Below are 20,239 nucleotides of genomic sequence, written 5' to 3' on the forward strand. Positions count from 1 at the left end.
CTGTATTTAGATCTTGTCATTGTCACTATAAACGATATTGTTTTGGGGCCAGGTTTCATAAAACATTACTCACTCTGATACTAGATTCTACTTGTAACTCTTTTGTTCAATCTTTCTAGAACAAAGGTCAGAAAAAGATTTTTCACTTTGAATTTTGTCTGTTATTATACAATGGAAATTAGAAAATACTTTTTCCAGGCCTTATGAACAATGAACACCTTGGTGAGCATTACAAAATAGCAAAAAAGCTAAAGGGTTTTGAAAAAAAACACGTAAAAGTATAAAGTGTAATATATTTTTAATCAATGCTGAATTGATCATAAAAATAAATCTGTCTGTGCCATATTCTTCTTTAAATTTTGCAACTAACCAACTAGTTCTGCCTTGCTCCAAAACACCTGAAGGTACCTCTCACAACATATTCTACTGGATCTGTTTTTTCTTTTGGTTCGCCTGTATATTTACAAATAATGTATGGTGAATTTTCTTGCCAATTGGCTTGTGCCCATGTTACAGTTCCACGTTATGATAATTTCGTAATTTACTCGTTCATCTTATGATAGTTTTGTTCTTAAAATTGGAATAGAAAAGGAACCACATCGAATTTTCGAAAAATTGCTTCAAGGTGCACACCCCCATGCTACAAACTAATTTTGTGCCAAATTTCATGAAAATTGGCCGAACGGTCTAGGCACTAACTAATTTTATTAATAAAAATATTAAATTGCATCAAGGCAATCTACTCAAAAATTATTTTTGTCTAAATTAGAGCTTGTTGTACTTTTTGGAATAAGGTTATTGCTATACAGTTGGCTCTCTGTTCAATGACTTTCAAGGGACCTCAAAAAATCTTCTTCAAGTAGAAAGCGTCCTTAAATAAAATGCTTTTAACACTATAGTGGACCATCTGGGACCACAAAAACCGTTGTTCAACAGAGAAAGTCGTTAAATAGAGCGTCATTAAACAGAGAGCCAACTGTATTTAGATCTTGTCATTGTCACTATAAACGATATTGTTTTGGGGCCAGGTTTCATAAAACATTACTCACTCTGATACTAGATTCTACTTGTAACTCTTTTGTTCAATCTTTCTAGAACAAAGGTCAGAAAAAGATTTTTCACTTTGAATTTTGTCTGTTATTATACAATGGAAATTAGAAAATACTTTTTCCAGGCCTTATAAACAATGAACACCTTGGTGAGCATTACAAAATAGCAAAAAAGCTAAAGGGTTTTGAAAAAAAACACGTAAAAGTATAAAGTGTAATATATTTTTAATCAATGCTGAATTGATCATAAAAATAAATCTGTCTGTGCCATATTCTTCTTTAAATTTTGCAACTAACCAACTAGTTCTGCCTTGCTCCAAAACACCTGAAGGTACCTCTCACAACATATTCTACTGGATCTGTTTTTTCTTTTGGTTCGCCTGTATATTTACAAATAATGTATGGTGAATTTTCTTGCCAATTGGCTTGTGCCCATGTTACAGTTCCACGTTATGATAATTTCGTAATTTACTCGTTCATCTTATGATAGTTTTGTTCTTAAAATTGGAATAGAAAAGGAACCACATCGAATTTTCGAAAAATTGCTTCAAGGTGCACACCCCCATGCTACAAACTAATTTTGTGCCAAATTTCATGAAAATTGGCCGAACGGTCTAGGCACTAACTAATTTTATTAATAAAAATATTAAATTGCATCAAGGCAATCTACTCAAAAATTATTTTTGTCTAAATTAGAGCTTGTTGTACTTTTTGGAATAAGGTTATTGCTATACAGTTGGCTCTCTGTTCAATGACTTTCAAGGGACCTCAAAAAATCTTCTTCAAGTAGAAAGCGTCCTTAAATAAAATGCTTTTAACACTATAGTGGACCATCTGGGACCACAAAAACCGTTGTTCAACAGAGAAAGTCGTTAAATAGAGCGTCATTAAACAGAGAGCCAACTGTATTTAGATCTTGTCATTGTCACTATAAACGATATTGTTTTGGGGCCAGGTTTCATAAAACATTACTCACTCTGATACTAGATTCTACTTGTAACTCTTTTGTTCAATCTTTCTAGAACAAAGGTCAGAAAAAGATTTTTCACTTTGAATTTTGTCTGTTATTATACAATGGAAATTAGAAAATACTTTTTCCAGGCCTTATAAACAATGAACACCTTGGTGAGCATTACAAAATAGCAAAAAAGCTAAAGGGTTTTGAAAAAAAACACGTAAAAGTATAAAGTGTAATATATTTTTAATCAATGCTGAATTGATCATAAAAATAAATCTGTCTGTGCCATATTCTTCTTTAAATTTTGCAACTAACCAACTAGTTCTGCCTTGCTCCAAAACACCTGAAGGTACCTCTCACAACATATTCTACTGGATCTGTTTTTTCTTTTGGTTCGCCTGTATATTTACAAATAATGTATGGTGAATTTTCTTGCCAATTGGCTTGTGCCCATGTTACAGTTCCACGTTATGATAATTTCGTAATTTACTCGTTCATCTTATGATAGTTTTGTTCTTAAAATTGGAATAGAAAAGGAACCACATCGAATTTTCGAAAAATTGCTTCAAGGTGCACACCCCCATGCTACAAACTAATTTTGTGCCAAATTTCATGAAAATTGGCCGAACGGTCTAGGCACTAACTAATTTTATTAATAAAAATATTAAATTGCATCAAGGCAATCTACTCAAAAATTATTTTTGTCTAAATTAGAGCTTGTTGTACTTTTTGGAATAAGGTTATTGCTATACAGTTGGCTCTCTGTTCAGTGACTTTCAAGGGACCTCAAAAAATCTTCTTCAAGTAGAAAGCGTCCTTAAATAAAATGCTTTTAACACTATAGTGGACCATCTGGGACCACAAAAACCGTTGTTCAACAGAGAAAGTCGTTAAATAGAGCGTCATTAAACAGAGAGCCAACTGTATTTAGATCTTGTCATTGTCACTATAAACGATATTGTTTTGGGGCCAGGTTTCATAAAACATTACTCACTCTGATACTAGATTCTACTTGTAACTCTTTTGTTCAATCTTTCTAGAACAAAGGTCAGAAAAAGATTTTTCACTTTGAATTTTGTCTGTTATTATACAATAGAAATTAGAAAATACTTTTTCCAGGCCTTATAAACAATGAACACCTTGGTGAGCATTACAAAATAGCAAAAAAGCTAAAGGGTTTTGAAAAAAAACACGTAAAAGTATAAAGTGTAATATATTTTTAATCAATGCTGAATTGATCATAAAAATAAATCTGTCTGTGCCATATTCTTCTTTAAATTTTGCAACTAACCAACTAGTTCTGCCTTGCTCCAAAACACCTGAAGGTACCTCTCACAACATATTCTACTGGATCTGTTTTTTCTTTTGGTTCGCCTGTATATTTACAAATAATGTATGGTGAATTTTCTTGCCAATTGGCTTGTGCCCATGTTACAGTTCCACGTTATGATAATTTCGTAATTTACTCGTTCATCTTATGATAGTTTTGTTCTTAAAATTGGAATAGAAAAGGAACCACATCGAATTTTCGAAAAATTGCTTCAAGGTGCACACCCCCATGCTACAAACTAATTTTGTGCCAAATTTCATGAAAATTGGCCGAACGGTCTAGGCACTAACTAATTTTATTAATAAAAATATTAAATTGCATCAAGGCAATCTACTCAAAAATTATTTTTGTCTAAATTAGAGCTTGTTGTACTTTTTGGAATAAGGTTATTGCTATACAGTTGGCTCTCTGTTCAGTGACTTTCAAGGGACCTCAAAAAATCTTCTTCAAGTAGAAAGCGTCCTTAAATAAAATGCTTTTAACACTATAGTGGACCATCTGGGACCACAAAAACCGTTGTTCAACAGAGAAAGTCGTTAAATAGAGCGTCATTAAACAGAGAGCCAACTGTATTTAGATCTTGTCATTGTCACTATAAACGATATTGTTTTGGGGCCAGGTTTCATAAAACATTACTCACTCTGATACTAGATTCTACTTGTAACTCTTTTGTTCAATCTTTCTAGAACAAAGGTCAGAAAAAGATTTTTCACTTTGAATTTTGTCTGTTATTATACAATGGAAATTAGAAAATACTTTTTCCAGGCCTTATAAACAATGAACACCTTGGTGAGCATTACAAAATAGCAAAAAAGCTAAAGGGTTTTGAAAAAAAACACGTAAAAGTATAAAGTGTAATATATTTTTAATCAATGCTGAATTGATCATAAAAATAAATCTGTCTGTGCCATATTCTTCTTTAAATTTTGCAACTAACCAACTAGTTCTGCCTTGCTCCAAAACACCTGAAGGTACCTCTCACAACATATTCTACTGGATCTGTTTTTTCTTTTGGTTCGCCTGTATATTTACAAATAATGTATGGTGAATTTTCTTGCCAATTGGCTTGTGCCCATGTTACAGTTCCACGTTATGATAATTTCGTAATTTACTCGTTCATCTTATGATAGTTTTGTTCTTAAAATTGGAATAGAAAAGGAACCACATCGAATTTTCGAAAAATTGCTTCAAGGTGCACACCCCCATGCTACAAACTAATTTTGTGCCAAATTTCATGAAAATTGGCCGAACGGTCTAGGCACTAACTAATTTTATTAATAAAAATATTAAATTGCATCAAGGCAATCTACTCAAAAATTATTTTTGTCTAAATTAGAGCTTGTTGTACTTTTTGGAATAAGGTTATTGCTATACAGTTGGCTCTCTGTTCAATGACTTTCAAGGGACCTCAAAAAATCTTCTTCAAGTAGAAAGCGTCCTTAAATAAAATGCTTTTAACACTATAGTGGACCATCTGGGACCACAAAAACCGTTGTTCAACAGAGAAAGTCGTTAAATAGAGCGTCATTAAACAGAGAGCCAACTGTATTTAGATCTTGTCATTGTCACTATAAACGATATTGTTTTGGGGCCAGGTTTCATAAAACATTACTCACTCTGATACTAGATTCTACTTGTAACTCTTTTGTTCAATCTTTCTAGAACAAAGGTCAGAAAAAGATTTTTCACTTTGAATTTTGTCTGTTATTATACAATGGAAATTAGAAAATACTTTTTCCAGGCCTTATAAACAATGAACACCTTGGTGAGCATTACAAAATAGCAAAAAAGCTAAAGGGTTTTGAAAAAAAACACGTAAAAGTATAAAGTGTAATATATTTTTAATCAATGCTGAATTGATCATAAAAATAAATCTGTCTGTGCCATATTCTTCTTTAAATTTTGCAACTAACCAACTAGTTCTGCCTTGCTCCAAAACACCTGAAGGTACCTCTCACAACATATTCTACTGGATCTGTTTTTTCTTTTGGTTCGCCTGTATATTTACAAATAATGTATGGTGAATTTTCTTGCCAATTGGCTTGTGCCCATGTTACAGTTCCACGTTATGATAATTTCGTAATTTACTCGTTCATCTTATGATAGTTTTGTTCTTAAAATTGGAATAGAAAAGGAACCACATCGAATTTTCGAAAAATTGCTTCAAGGTGCACACCCCCATGCTACAAACTAATTTTGTGCCAAATTTCATGAAAATTGGCCGAACGGTCTAGGCACTAACTAATTTTATTAATAAAAATATTAAATTGCATCAAGGCAATCTACTCAAAAATTATTTTTGTCTAAATTAGAGCTTGTTGTACTTTTTGGAATAAGGTTATTGCTATACAGTTGGCTCTCTGTTCAGTGACTTTCAAGGGACCTCAAAAAATCTTCTTCAAGTAGAAAGCGTCCTTAAATAAAATGCTTTTAACACTATAGTGGACCATCTGGGACCACAAAAACCGTTGTTCAACAGAGAAAGTCGTTAAATAGAGCGTCATTAAACAGAGAGCCAACTGTATTTAGATCTTGTCATTGTCACTATAAACGATATTGTTTTGGGGCCAGGTTTCATAAAACATTACTCACTCTGATACTAGATTCTACTTGTAACTCTTTTGTTCAATCTTTCTAGAACAAAGGTCAGAAAAAGATTTTTCACTTTGAATTTTGTCTGTTATTATACAATGGAAATTAGAAAATACTTTTTCCAGGCCTTATGAACAATGAACACCTTGGTGAGCATTACAAAATAGCAAAAAAGCTAAAGGGTTTTGAAAAAAAACACGTAAAAGTATAAAGTGTAATATATTTTTAATCAATGCTGAATTGATCATAAAAATAAATCTGTCTGTGCCATATTCTTCTTTAAATTTTGCAACTAACCAACTAGTTCTGCCTTGCTCCAAAACACCTGAAGGTACCTCTCACAACATATTCTACTGGATCTGTTTTTTCTTTTGGTTCGCCTGTATATTTACAAATAATGTATGGTGAATTTTCTTGCCAATTGGCTTGTGCCCATGTTACAGTTCCACGTTATGATAATTTCGTAATTTACTCGTTCATCTTATGATAGTTTTGTTCTTAAAATTGGAATAGAAAAGGAACCACATCGAATTTTCGAAAAATTGCTTCAAGGTGCACACCCCCATGCTACAAACTAATTTTGTGCCAAATTTCATGAAAATTGGCCGAACGGTCTAGGCACTAACTAATTTTATTAATAAAAATATTAAATTGCATCAAGGCAATCTACTCAAAAATTATTTTTGTCTAAATTAGAGCTTGTTGTACTTTTTGGAATAAGGTTATTGCTATACAGTTGGCTCTCTGTTCAATGACTTTCAAGGGACCTCAAAAAATCTTCTTCAAGTAGAAAGCGTCCTTAAATAAAATGCTTTTAACACTATAGTGGACCATCTGGGACCACAAAAACCGTTGTTCAACAGAGAAAGTCGTTAAATAGAGCGTCATTAAACAGAGAGCCAACTGTATTTAGATCTTGTCATTGTCACTATAAACGATATTGTTTTGGGGCCAGGTTTCATAAAACATTACTCACTCTGATACTAGATTCTACTTGTAACTCTTTTGTTCAATCTTTCTAGAACAAAGGTCAGAAAAAGATTTTTCACTTTGAATTTTGTCTGTTATTATACAATGGAAATTAGAAAATACTTTTTCCAGGCCTTATAAACAATGAACACCTTGGTGAGCATTACAAAATAGCAAAAAAGCTAAAGGGTTTTGAAAAAAAACACGTAAAAGTATAAAGTGTAATATATTTTTAATCAATGCTGAATTGATCATAAAAATAAATCTGTCTGTGCCATATTCTTCTTTAAATTTTGCAACTAACCAACTAGTTCTGCCTTGCTCCAAAACACCTGAAGATACCTCTCACAACATATTCTACTGGATCTGTTTTTTCTTTTGGTTCGCCTGTATATTTACAAATAATGTATGGTGAATTTTCTTGCCAATTGGCTTGTGCCCATGTTACAGTTCCACGTTATGATAATTTCGTAATTTACTCGTTCATCTTATGATAGTTTTGTTCTTAAAATTGGAATAGAAAAGGAACCACATCGAATTTTCGAAAAATTGCTTCAAGGTGCACACCCCCATGCTACAAACTAATTTTGTGCCAAATTTCATGAAAATTGGCCGAACGGTCTAGGCACTAACTAATTTTATTAATAAAAATATTAAATTGCATCAAGGCAATCTACTCAAAAATTATTTTTGTCTAAATTAGAGCTTGTTGTACTTTTTGGAATAAGGTTATTGCTATACAGTTGGCTCTCTGTTCAATGACTTTCAAGGGACCTCAAAAAATCTTCTTCAAGTAGAAAGCGTCCTTAAATAAAATGCTTTTAACACTATAGTGGACCATCTGGGACCACAAAAACCGTTGTTCAACAGAGAAAGTCGTTAAATAGAGCGTCATTAAACAGAGAGCCAACTGTATTTAGATCTTGTCATTGTCACTATAAACGATATTGTTTTGGGGCCAGGTTTCATAAAACATTACTCACTCTGATACTAGATTCTACTTGTAACTCTTTTGTTCAATCTTTCTAGAACAAAGGTCAGAAAAAGATTTTTCACTTTGAATTTTGTCTGTTATTATACAATGGAAATTAGAAAATACTTTTTCCAGGCCTTATAAACAATGAACACCTTGGTGAGCATTACAAAATAGCAAAAAAGCTAAAGGGTTTTGAAAAAAAACACGTAAAAGTATAAAGTGTAATATATTTTTAATCAATGCTGAATTGATCATAAAAATAAATCTGTCTGTGCAATATTCTTCTTTAAATTTTGCAACTAACCAACTAGTTCTGCCTTGCTCCAAAACACCTGAAGGTACCTCTCACAACATATTCTACTGGATCTGTTTTTAGCCTACTTTCCCAGTAAAAGTCAGAAAAAGAAGAAAAAAGCATGAAAGAAGGCTTAATGCATCTTAAAAATATCGTGAAAAAACAAAAAAAAGTCAAAAATAAATAAAATAATTAAATAAATATTGAAAAATTAAAAATTGGAAAGTAGGGTATTGAGATGGGGAAAAATGTCTGTCGGTCTGTCTGTCTGTCTGTCTGTCGGTCTGTCTGTCTGTCTGTCTGTCGGTCTGTCTGTCGGTCTGTCTGTCTGTCCCCCCCTAATAACTTTTGAATGAATAGTCCGATTCGAACAAACTTTTTTTTGTTCGAAAGATCTCGGCGAGGACACCTCATTCCCATATTTCACTTTTTGATTTGAACTATTTTTTGTTCAATTTTGAACAGTTCAAAAAAACTTAACATTAGCGCCTACGGGGAAATTCAAAGCAATTCCGAACTGTGAGGCGAATTTGCTTCAAACAAACTTTGTAGGAAAAAGCTTTTGATAAAAAACTTGTATATAAGATATCTTTTTGATTTGAACAATTTTCCGTTCAATTTTGAACAGTTCAAATCCCTTAACATTAGCGCCTACGGGGAAACTGAAAGTCAATGTAGATTCCGTACTTGAAGGCGGATTTACTTCAAACAAACTTTGTTGGAAATAGCTCTTGACGACCTACTCCCGACTCCGACTCCGAGAATTTAGGGGGACCTGACACCGACTCTGACTCCTGTTCCCGACAATTAATCGGACTCCGACTCCCCGACTTCGACTCTGACTTCGTAGCTTTGGCAAACATTTATACACGGAGGACAAATGACTGACTCCGATTCTTGGATATTCGACTCCGACTCTTTTATCCCAAAATGAGATTGACTCCGACTCCGACTCCGCTGCTGTGGTTTTAACTGTGAAATAATTATTGTTGATATGATTTGTTTTTATTTTCACGCTAAAGTTTTAATTTAGGTATTTGGTTTTCGGTGAATAAACTCGAAAAATATGCGCAGACGATTTTTTTTTTTGACAATGAAAATTATTTCTTTAAGTTGACATTTTATTGTTTTTTTTTATTTTGGTAAGTGCATTAATTCGTTTAAAAAATTATTTTCGGCAACAGGGGAAAAAGAAACGATTTTTTTATATGATGTATTTATTTTAATGAACTTATTATTATTTTTTCGTTTTAAAAGCTGTTAAAAAATTTTTTTAATGGAAACAAGTGTATTAGCTGCTTTGTTTAAAAGGTGCTGCTATTTTATTTGTTCGTTTTTTTGAAGAAAAGTAAGGAATATTTTATTCCTAGAAATCAGCTTAAAATATTTAAAAAAATATGTTTGAAAAAATTTGCGATTTTAGCTATTTTTGAGAATATTGATCAGGTACTAGAAAGTAGTATGGGTATACGGGAAAGTAGGCTCGTCTAGTTCTAGACGGAACTTCTTGTTTCTCTTCCTTCTCCAATAAATTCACCCATGAACTGAAATAGTGAAATCACAATAAGGCAAAAGTGGTTAGAAATTTTCCACAGTTTCCTCTAAATTTTACTCTGTTAAATTTTTTTTTAAACTATGAAAAGTTTTTGAAAACCCTCAATTTATTACGGGTTGGCCCCTGGTCTTTGCCAGTTTAATGAAAGGAAGGAATGGGAATGTCTGAAAATAAATTTTGCATTTGTTAAATTAAAATGTGAGCATTTTTCTATACTCATTTAATCATCGCCGAATTATTTTTTTTTTTTTTTTTTGAAAGTGTGAGAGCCTGCAAATGATCCGTCCTGCGTATAAGCCGCCCTCTGATAATGGAGAGTTTACTGTGCTCTGAAAACTATTTATTTGTGATCTATTATGATGACCAAATCTATAAAATGCAAAACACCAGATATATGTTATAAAGATATATCCTACTTTAATAAGCAAATTAGGAAAGATATGCTTTCAAGAACTTTTATTTTACAAAAAGTAACCAGGGGTCGATCCAGCGCCAAATTGGGGCCGCTTTGCGGCCCCTTCACAAAATTCCGCATGGCAAAAGCGGCCCCATTCACAAAATTCCGCGTCGCAAAAGCGGTCCCATTCACAAAATTCCCCATCGCAAAAGCGGCCCCATTCACAAAATTCCGCGTCGTAAAAGCAACCCCTTCACAAAAATTTATAAAAAGGCAGCCTTTTCACAATATTTTTTAACCGCAAATGTGTACGCATCTACGCGGGAGCCTCTTCCACCTTCCCCCATCTTATCTTTTTGCTTGCTGCGTGAGGTGTTTTTGCTTGAGAGCGTCAGAGGGGGGACGGGAGAGGGACACTTGTGATTGCATAGTTCATTAGTCCTTGATTTTTGCTTGTTTTCAGGAAAATCCTAAATTTTACTTTGATTACGCAATATATATTTAGTATTAATTTGTGTTAAGTTTCAAAATCCAATTCTAAAATAACTTTAATTAAAATAAAATTATTTTTCACGCTGTTTTTATATTTTTATTTCTTTTTAAGATCTTGATTTCCTTACATCCGCCATGGTAAACGAATTTTTCGCATTTTTGATGTTTACTGTACCTTGTTAAGAGGCAAACAAATAAAATTTCTTATATATTTATTAACATCATTAAATTGCAAAATTTTAAACGAAATACCTACTCTGCAAGAACGTCAAAAGTCTTAAAATTAAACGCTAAATGTTGGTGCAATATTATTTTGGGTTTTAATTACTTTTAAGTTTTTCAAACACATACATGGAATCGTTAATGAGTATTTCACTTCTGTGTTAAGAAATATGTGATATCTTTGAGTCTGTTCATATTGTATTTATTAGGAGTTATCATTACGTTCAGCAGCATGTGCAATTTTTATTGCTCTTAAAGTATTTGACATTGGCAAACAGGAAATCTGTTGTGAGACTTTCACCTTAAGAAAGTGTGCCTTGCATATGTATATTTGTAAAAAACAATAAATGTAATGTATGTGTCAAATTACGAATAAAATGTTAAGGGTCTTACTTTTCCCCCCTCCCCCCAGCGCATTTTCTCTTGACAGCTTTCAGGTATTCTTCAAGAACTTGCAATCACCCCTGAAACCTGTCTAGGGCTTTTCTATAACGATACGACAGCTAAAAATGCTTTAATATAATCTTTTCCAAGAAAAAAATCACGAGAAGGTCTCTTTTACAAACATAAAGAAAATTCAAATATATTTTGCTTTTTCACAAAAATAACGAAATTTCACGAAAATATTTTGCCTTTTCACAAAATGGGGACCCAAAAAATAAAACCTGAATCGACCCCTGGTAACTCTGAAACCATAACAAATATTATTAAACTGTAACTAACAATCATTTATTTTTCTCCAGGTGTGATAGTTTTCGATCACTTTATCAGTTGGTGAGATTATTCCAGTGCCCGTATTTTTACATGTGTGCTCCGACATTCACTGTTCTTTTCAGATGTGCTGGGGCTGCCTCTATTCCTGTGATTCATGCAATGATCAGTCCCACCACCAAAGGCTTTAGAAAAGCATTGAACGATGAAGGTAGTTGAATGTTTTTTTTATATCTTATAACAGCTTTATATATCTTATATGAGATGGTGAGAAGCAAAGGGATGTAAGTGGACTATTTTAAGTTTCTAGTAAATTGCGTTTTGAAATTCAGATCCTAGGATAGGCTTACATTAGAAATGTTTTCTAGATCATGCTGTATAGCAGCATTTCCTGGGACTACTAGTGCTATTTCTTGCTCCAAAGGAGAAGAGAGGTTCTCCTATTATTTGCACTAAATATCTCTGTATTTTCAATTTTGTCACTTAATCCCTTTGCTTCTTGTTGTCTCATATGGCCTATAGGTAATTAAGTTAACAAAAACCATCCTCTGCATAACAAAGTTATCACCTTGTCAAAGCATTGTTATTTATTTCAATTTGCAATGAATGCATTTATTGCTGTTTTTTACTTCCAAAATTAAAAAACTTCTCCTTAAAACTTATTTTCTTTTTCCATTTCCATTTAATATATTTGAAATCAATTTATCAGGGACACCCCCCCTCCAAATGTGTGAAGACCTGCCCCCCTAAAGCAAGAACCCCCGTAAAAAGGGAAAAATATTTCTAAAAACACCCCATCTAAAAATTTCAATGCCGTAACCTGCGCCATGTCCCCCCTAGGTGGGCACCCCTGCAATTTATTGATTTTTGCAATTGAATTTTTATAGGTATTGCATTCACTATGCCTCTTCGTCAATCCAAGGATTCAGATTCTATTGATGAATTAATTGAAGACTCTCCGGAAATTCTTGAAGCTGAAAATGATGAAAACAAGTAAGTTTCCAAAATTTAAATGAATTAATTTAAAGCTAGTACATTTTTCTGCTTTGTTTTTATTTCAATGTTATCAAACCTTGCTTAAAAGCTATTGTAAGAAGCTTGTTTAACTTGAATGTATAGTTTCTCACTTGTAATGTATAAGCAACTTCATTTGATTGAAATTATTGCTGTATGTGTTTTTTCTTTGTCTTGAAATATTTTTCATATAAATTTGTGAATGCTATTCTTTTGTGGTTAAAAGTTTACAAGGACTAAAATTAAGAGAAAAACCGTTGGGATTTCTGCAGAAATTTTCTGGTTTTCCTCTTAATTTAAAGTATTAAGAAATACAAAAAAAATTGCTGAAAGAGCAGAAATCCACTTTTTTGTGTGTAAAGTTACCGATAATATTCAATATAAAAAATTTTAAGTAAAAAATAACAAGTTATAGGATGCTGACAGATACGAGTATAAGGTAAAGAATTCTAAAATCTGTTGAGTGGGTGCTTGAGGTAGAATTTAAAAAAAGTTGGGTGACACTAGAGAGAGAGAGAGAAAGAGTAAAAGGTAAAACATTCCATTTTGACTACACAACTGTCTGAAATGGTGAAGTTGTTTTCATTAAAATTATGTTTTTGTATTAATTTATATTTGTGTAGAAAAATCTACTCATTTTGCATCTTTAACAGAAATCAGAATTATCTCTTTCAAAGCATCGTATTTTACTCTGTAAAGTGTGGATGAATACTTTTTGCTAATTTAATGTTTTTGAGCAGAATTGGTTGGGATAAGTAGGACTCTTTTAAAACAGTTCGTTTTTGAAGCTGTATTCACGAGTTTTGAAGAAAAAGAGTTTAAACTTATTTAATTTATCTGGAACTTTATTAAAAAACAAAGGTTCATCATTATTTTCTGAAATAATGCTTTAAATATTCTTTATCCTTTTTTTAATCAAATGGGTGTCTATGTTATGTCAAAAGAGGAGCTAAGTGGACCACCCACCTTCCATTTAAATACAGAGTAAACATAAGTAAAAAAAAAATGGGTAAATAGGTCTTACATGATAAAATATGCACATTTTAATATTCTTCTTTATTTTCTTAGTAATTGCATCCGTTTATGATACATCTACTGGCACTTGAATCTCTATGACAGAAAATCTTAAAACAGTTATATCTGAAATTTATTGAAAGCCTATAGACAAATATTCTACTTTTTTACATTTAAAGCCAGTGACAGTTAATTAAAATCAATTTTGGTGAATGAGCAAACATTTTAAGTTGAAAAAGAAATTAAAGCACTAAAGCAGCGTTACTGGCAGCATCAAAATTTAATGTTGGCTGGGGGAGAATCATTATCAATCCATCCTCAGAAATACATCATGTGTATCAGGCCAGTAAAAAGCAGGGTTCCATGATTTAAATTGTGATTAAAATCATGATTTAAATCAAGTGATTTTTTAAACAAAATCATTAATTAAAATCAGTTGATTTTACTTTTATAAATTAATTTTGCATTTTTAGAATGTATTGCTCTAAAATTTAACTTACACTGCATTATCCTATCTTGCCTTCAATAGGCAAAACTACTTAGATCCCTCTTTCTGTGTGTGTAACAGATTTTCACTCTATTGCTTTTACTCCAGAATTAACAGTTAAGAACAAAATAAAAATTTGGAGTTTTTCTTATATATGACTAATATAGTTCAGAAAAGTAATGGTTCAACATATTATTTTAGACTAAAAACGTAGATGATAATTGAAAACTTATCTTTAAGCAAAGCTTTAAACAAAACCACATCTTATCTAAGCATTATAACGTATTTAAGAATCTTAAAATATTATTGAATAGTTAGAGAACTTATCTAGATTTTAAAAGTAAGTTGAATGGATTCATCTATTGTATGAAATATATTATGTTTATAAATGTAAAGTAATTAATATCTACAAATTGTTGAACATTTTTAAAAAATCAAAAAAATCCAAAGTTCTTGATTTTTTTTTCTTTTTTAAATAGAAAAAATCACGAACTTTGAAGAAAAGTCACTATATCTATTCTTTTTTGCAAATTAAGCAGTAATTACAGTCAAACTCGCTTAGCGAGCCATGATTTAATGAGGGAAGCAAAAGTACAGTAGAACCTCTGTTATCCAAACCTCTATTAACCAAAGTCGGTTTTAATTCACTTTTTTTTTTTTTTTCATTTTTTATTATTATCTAAATTTTTCTATTAACGAACATCCATTTTTGAATCCCCCCCACCACCACCACCACCACACATTTCTTTTGTATGCCAGCCGTCCTTTCCAAACTATGAGTGCAGATAAATATTTTGGAATTCTTTCTCACAAGCTCAATTCTCGATATGAGTACTCTTCCCCATTTTAAGCATTCCTGTTCTAAACAAAAACACACCCCATTTCGAAATTTGGAAGATCATACTGCCGAGTCCCAGAATAATCAAATGTTATTGCACTGTCTGATTATAAGCAAGTGCAAACAATTGCCTCTTTTGTCATCTCAAGAACAGGAAAATTTTCTTCTCAGCAGAATTTGAAAAGGGGGAGGTCACTTTGTGTCACTTATCCTTTGTGGACAATTCTATTCCAGAAAAGGGGTGTCATGATGCAACACGTTCAATTTTGAAGAATTATTCAGAAACCCAAAAAGATAACAATCTAGGCCGTGGAAGTGGAAGCATCGCAGCCGCACATAACCTCAGATCAACGACTGCCTTGAATGCCCAAAGAACATAAAAATTTAAAAGACTTACCCCATGTTGAATGTATGTGGATGATAGGAATGAAACATAGCAATTACCGTACATTCTTTATTTCATGCTAAATTTCGAAGCAGACAAGATATGACAGGACTTTTGTATGGTGATCACCAGGAAAAAAAAACTTCAAACACTTAATTTAAAAAAACACAAATCCATGAGCGACATACTTAAAAGTTCAAAAGGAAGAAAAAAGAGCGTGGAGCTGAGCTTGCAAAGTTCGTTAAAAATCGGAAAACGGGGAATTCATTCGCATGGTTTATAAAACCTTCAAATTAAAATGGGCGCAGGATGGGCAGTTAGATTTGAAGATGGTCTCAATATGGTGGGGAGTATTCAGGGATGAATCGGATATCAACGATGTCAGTTGCAGACCATGCCACGCCGAAAAATGGTGCACCAGTTGGTAATCTCCTTGGCGGCGGTGTTGAAATCATCATATATTTAAAATTTGACTTGGGTAAATGCAGCTCCGCATCGCCGCTCACGGATAGGTTGCACATCCATGTTGGCATAATTAAAGTTAAGTTTAAAATCCAAAGGTTAAGATATTTAAACTAAGCAAACATTAACTGGCCGTGTAATGTCAAGTTGGAGACAAGCAAAAAAAACATGTTTCATAAAAATACATTTATTAAATATGACTAAAATTTTTATAACATCCCCATAAAATAACACCCCCAAAATATCATAACAAAAATGGTTCCAGTAAATAAAGGAAAAATGTCACCAATATGTCGATGTAGTCGCTGGCCAGTCCGAAGGATCAACTTGAAGCAACACAAAAGGTCCCCCGGATCACACTTCAGGAACGTCCGTAATGGGAAGGCAACATTAGACAGTTCGTAGATCGGTGAACATCTCGGGTAAACACATAGGAACTCACTTCCCCGGCAATATTAATTGGCCGGACACAACACAAGTGTTTCTTCACCTGGACTGATACTAATTCCAGGACTTGGAAGATTTAGATTTACACACCACAAAAAAACCCCGCTAGCATCGCGGGGAAAAAACCCCCCACACGTGAGCCGGACTAGGCTTCACGATCAAAACAACAACTGGGGATCGTTGAGAGAAGAGAGACTGCTGCCCCGAGTGCTGCCACTCGCCACAATATATATGTTTTATCAGCCAATGAGATTCCATGCCTCGATGACGTCACCACACTAATTTCTACTTCAACCATCACCCATTTGTTTATTCCACTGCCGCGAATATTCGTACTCCTCTCCATAGCACGTGCGGTCAACAAGTGGAATTAATTCGAATCAATCAGGTGACAACTCAACTTTTCTGAATTGACACATCGGGACATGCAATCTTCAATGGTTTCAGTAAACAGTCGCCATTAATTATGGCGTGGGGGAATTGTCGATTGAAGTGTTAGCACCAACTAGTTGACAAGTTCTACTTTTACCAGACTGGGCTTAAAGTAGGTACATTTAACTTTAAATTATTTTCTTTAAATTATCGGCTGTGGACCGAGAAAAAAAAATAAAATAAAATAATATTTTATGCCAACAATCCAAATATGGTCAGTCACAAAGGGCTCGATTCCGGCACATTCTGTGTACCTCCCTCCGAAGTAATCATACACACAGGTGATTCACTTCCTATGCTATCATCATCAGCCTCGAAGTTTAACGTTCTTGATTAAATAATTATGTTGTTATAAAAATAAAAGGTTTCACCTCATTTTGAGGTCTTATACATACGGCAGAAAGCCACGGCCGTCCAAGGACGTGGGGCACTGATGCTTCAGCATCGCCATCGTTGAAGAAAACGGAGAGCCGCAAAAAGCACGACCGAGCGGACTGGGAGCTGCAAGCAGAGTGAAGTGGAGTGGAAAAAATGAATCGGCAAATGAGCGATCAGATCCGGGTACATGGCGATGCGCAGGAACCAATGAGTGCGTTTGGCGCCCAAACAACGAAGGAAAAGGACGCTACCACTATTTTAATGGCGGACAAAAAGATTAAAAAAATCGGATCAGCGACAGAAAAATTGACAAAAAGCTAGACGATTGGAAAAATGAATAAATCACATAGTTGATATCATAAAGTGCGCGAAATTTAAAGGGGAGCGCAGGGAAAACGTGGAATGCACAAGAAAAATAAAAAAACAACGAAATGGGTGAAAAAAACAATTAAAATGACAGAAAAATGGGGAGAAAAATAAATGGGTAAAAAAAATGTGATATGCATTATCACAAGAGGAAAGGAAGGAAAACCCGTTTGCTGTTCTCTGTCACGTTAGACAGCAGGCCAGAATTCGAAATTTCCGTGCTATTCTGTTGGTTCACTTTCTGCTGCTACATTTTCGATCAGATTTTTCTTGATTCTCCAAAAGAAGATGATGAAGATGAGAATGATTCTGGAATAAATAAGATAAGTAACAATGATGCTTTTGAGTTTCTCAAAAGATCTTGTTTGGTTGCAACAGTAGGAACAGTGTGATTCCTCTAAACTCTGGGATAGAGGTGCACGGCAAAGAACGACCAATTTGTACCAGATGAAGCTTCCATTTAAAGTATGGTAAATTTTTTTTCAGAAATAAATTAATTTTCCTTTATAATTTAAATTTGTTTAAGTTAAAATAGCCATAACAGTTGAATGGCGATACTACATATTATACTAGATAAATATAGATGAATTATCGGTTATCCGAAATTTTCGATTATCCGAAGTAGGTTCGGTCCCAATTACTTCGGATAATCGAGGTTCTACTGTACTTGGTTGATACAATGTTAAGTCTATGGAAGCAAAACTCGCTTAACAGGCAAACCTCTCTTAAAGCAAGAAATATTTTTGTGATTCATGAAATTTCTATTGACTACCAGCTCAGCTTATCCTTGTTTTGGTTAATTTTTTTTTTTTTTTTTTTTTTTTTTTTTTTTTTTTTTACATTTAAGTCAAGAGAAAGTCATAAATCTTTGTAACAAGCAAAAAGGGCTTTTCTTTTTTTTTTAAATTTGGAGTAAACAAACATTTAAAAACTATATTTGTATATATATCTGTATTCCTCAAAAACTATAACACAAGAAAGATATTTTCCGACAATTCAAAGCAAATTAGCAAACTTCTTTGATACTATATGGAGATTAAAAAGATGGATAAAGGCAACTATGAAATACACCGCCAGCTCAGTCATTTCTAGCCGAGGACTGCAGTGTATTTCATGTATTTCTGCTTTAGCCCTGGCTAATGGGCGGTAATTTACTGAATATACCATGCCTTGCCTTCAATTTTCGAGTTGAACCGAACCATTGCTTCGGTCACTCATCTGGTCTGTGCTAATTCTATATTAGCTACGGCGGTTTGGCACTCTTGGCTTCCTTAACAGGTTTCCCATCTCCAGCTCAGTCACTTTCCTATGCCGGGCTGATGAGTGCTAATAAGCACGAAACTGCAGTCCTTGGCTGGAAATGACTGAGCTGGCGGTGTATTTCATGTATTTCTGCTTTAGCCCTGGCTAATCTGCGGTAATTTACTGAAAGGCAACTATGTTAAGTTTTTAGGGGGGTTTTTTCACAAACTCGTTTTACAAGCACTATTGGTTGTAACGAGCAAATATTGCGGTCCCTTTGTGCTCGTTATAAGTTAGTAAGCCAGTTCGACTGTATATCATTTGCATCATCAACTTTTAAAATTAGAACTACATAATACTTCATGGTTTTCTTTGATGCAAGTTTTACAAATATATAGTCACCAGCCTCACAATTTTTGTAGCTAAACTATTGTTTCCTTCTAGGTTTTCATAATTATCTTGCATTTCATCTATTAAAATTTCTTAATCAGCTTTGCTCTTCATTTTAATATTGTAATTCATCTATGAAATAGGTATCAGAATTCCAATGCAGGCACTGTGGTGATAGAGTTAATGCAACTTCTACAATTCATTACATGAACCAATCCACATTTAAACATTCATTTTAAAACACAATCAAATGATAAAAGCTTCAAAAGAACATAAAAAGGTAAAAGCTTGAATTAAAACTGAGAAAAGTCGTTCACGCGTCCGTAGTTAAGAATCGTGGGCTTCTGACTCGCTTGTTAATCTCACCTTGACCTCTAGCAAAAAAAGTTACTCAATTCACTTGATTTCACTATCCTGTGGTTTGTGCGTTTGCATGTCATTTTGTGTCGCCACACTAGGGGTTTACTACATCACAGGTGCTCAAAATGTATGTCTTGTGATAAGGTCAAGGATTTCAGACAGTAAATCCTTTGAAATTTTTAAATATGCCTTTATTTCACTTCAGATTTTTTTCAAAATTACTTTTTTACTGAAAAAGGGCATATGTTTTCATTAACAATGCTGGACAATCAATGATGGGGGGGGGGGGTATCTACATACTTCTGCTTATTTATTGTGGTTGTATGTCATACTAATTGCTAAAGTAAACAATGCTTTGCTTCATTTGTTTTCAACAGCAATTTTTTTCAAAATATCAGCTTAAGTGCATAATATTGCATCTTGACAGTCTTCACAAAACTAAAGAATTTTACTTGTAGAAAATATTTGACTTTTAAAGCTCTAATATGCACATTTTGTGAGAAAAAATACTAATCTTGCATGTTACTAAAGGAATTTAACTTTTACCCCACTGAAATCTCATTTAAATATCCCAGTGAAAGTTATAGATGAGGAAAGACCCTGGAAACAAGCATGTTTTATGGTGGATAAAGTTAATATAAGAGACAGCCGATAAACTGATCTCTCTATAAGATGTGCAAACCATGGCGCTGTGGGGGGAAACAAATCATTCAGCTCTAGGTCATTGAAACATGTAGTGTGCCTCATCATTTGAGCTCATTGTGTTTATGTGTTTTACAGTGAAGCTCCGTTTATGCGTTTCTCTTTTATATATTTTTATCAATTATATGTTTTTAAATTAATGTATGCCTTTTATAAGTTGTTGGTTTTTTGTAACA

At 33.4% G+C, this 20,239-nt stretch overlaps 1 protein-coding gene across 1 annotated transcript in view; it reads left to right on the plus strand.

Moving 5' to 3' along the window:
- LOC129225711 (protein downstream neighbor of Son-like) overlaps positions 1 to 20,239 on the plus strand; it is a 71,191-nt gene that overhangs the window by 35,290 nt on the left and 15,662 nt on the right. Inside the window, exons 9-10 of the mRNA XM_054860198.1 lie at positions 11,579 to 11,757; positions 12,434 to 12,539. Coding sequence (XP_054716173.1) covers positions 11,579 to 11,757; positions 12,434 to 12,539 — 285 coding nt within the window. The remainder of the gene's footprint in view (positions 1 to 11,578; positions 11,758 to 12,433; positions 12,540 to 20,239) is intronic.

Source organism: Uloborus diversus, chromosome 7, assembly GCF_026930045.1.
Source record: "Uloborus diversus isolate 005 chromosome 7, Udiv.v.3.1, whole genome shotgun sequence".
Taxonomy (NCBI): Eukaryota; Metazoa; Arthropoda; class Arachnida; order Araneae; family Uloboridae; genus Uloborus; species Uloborus diversus.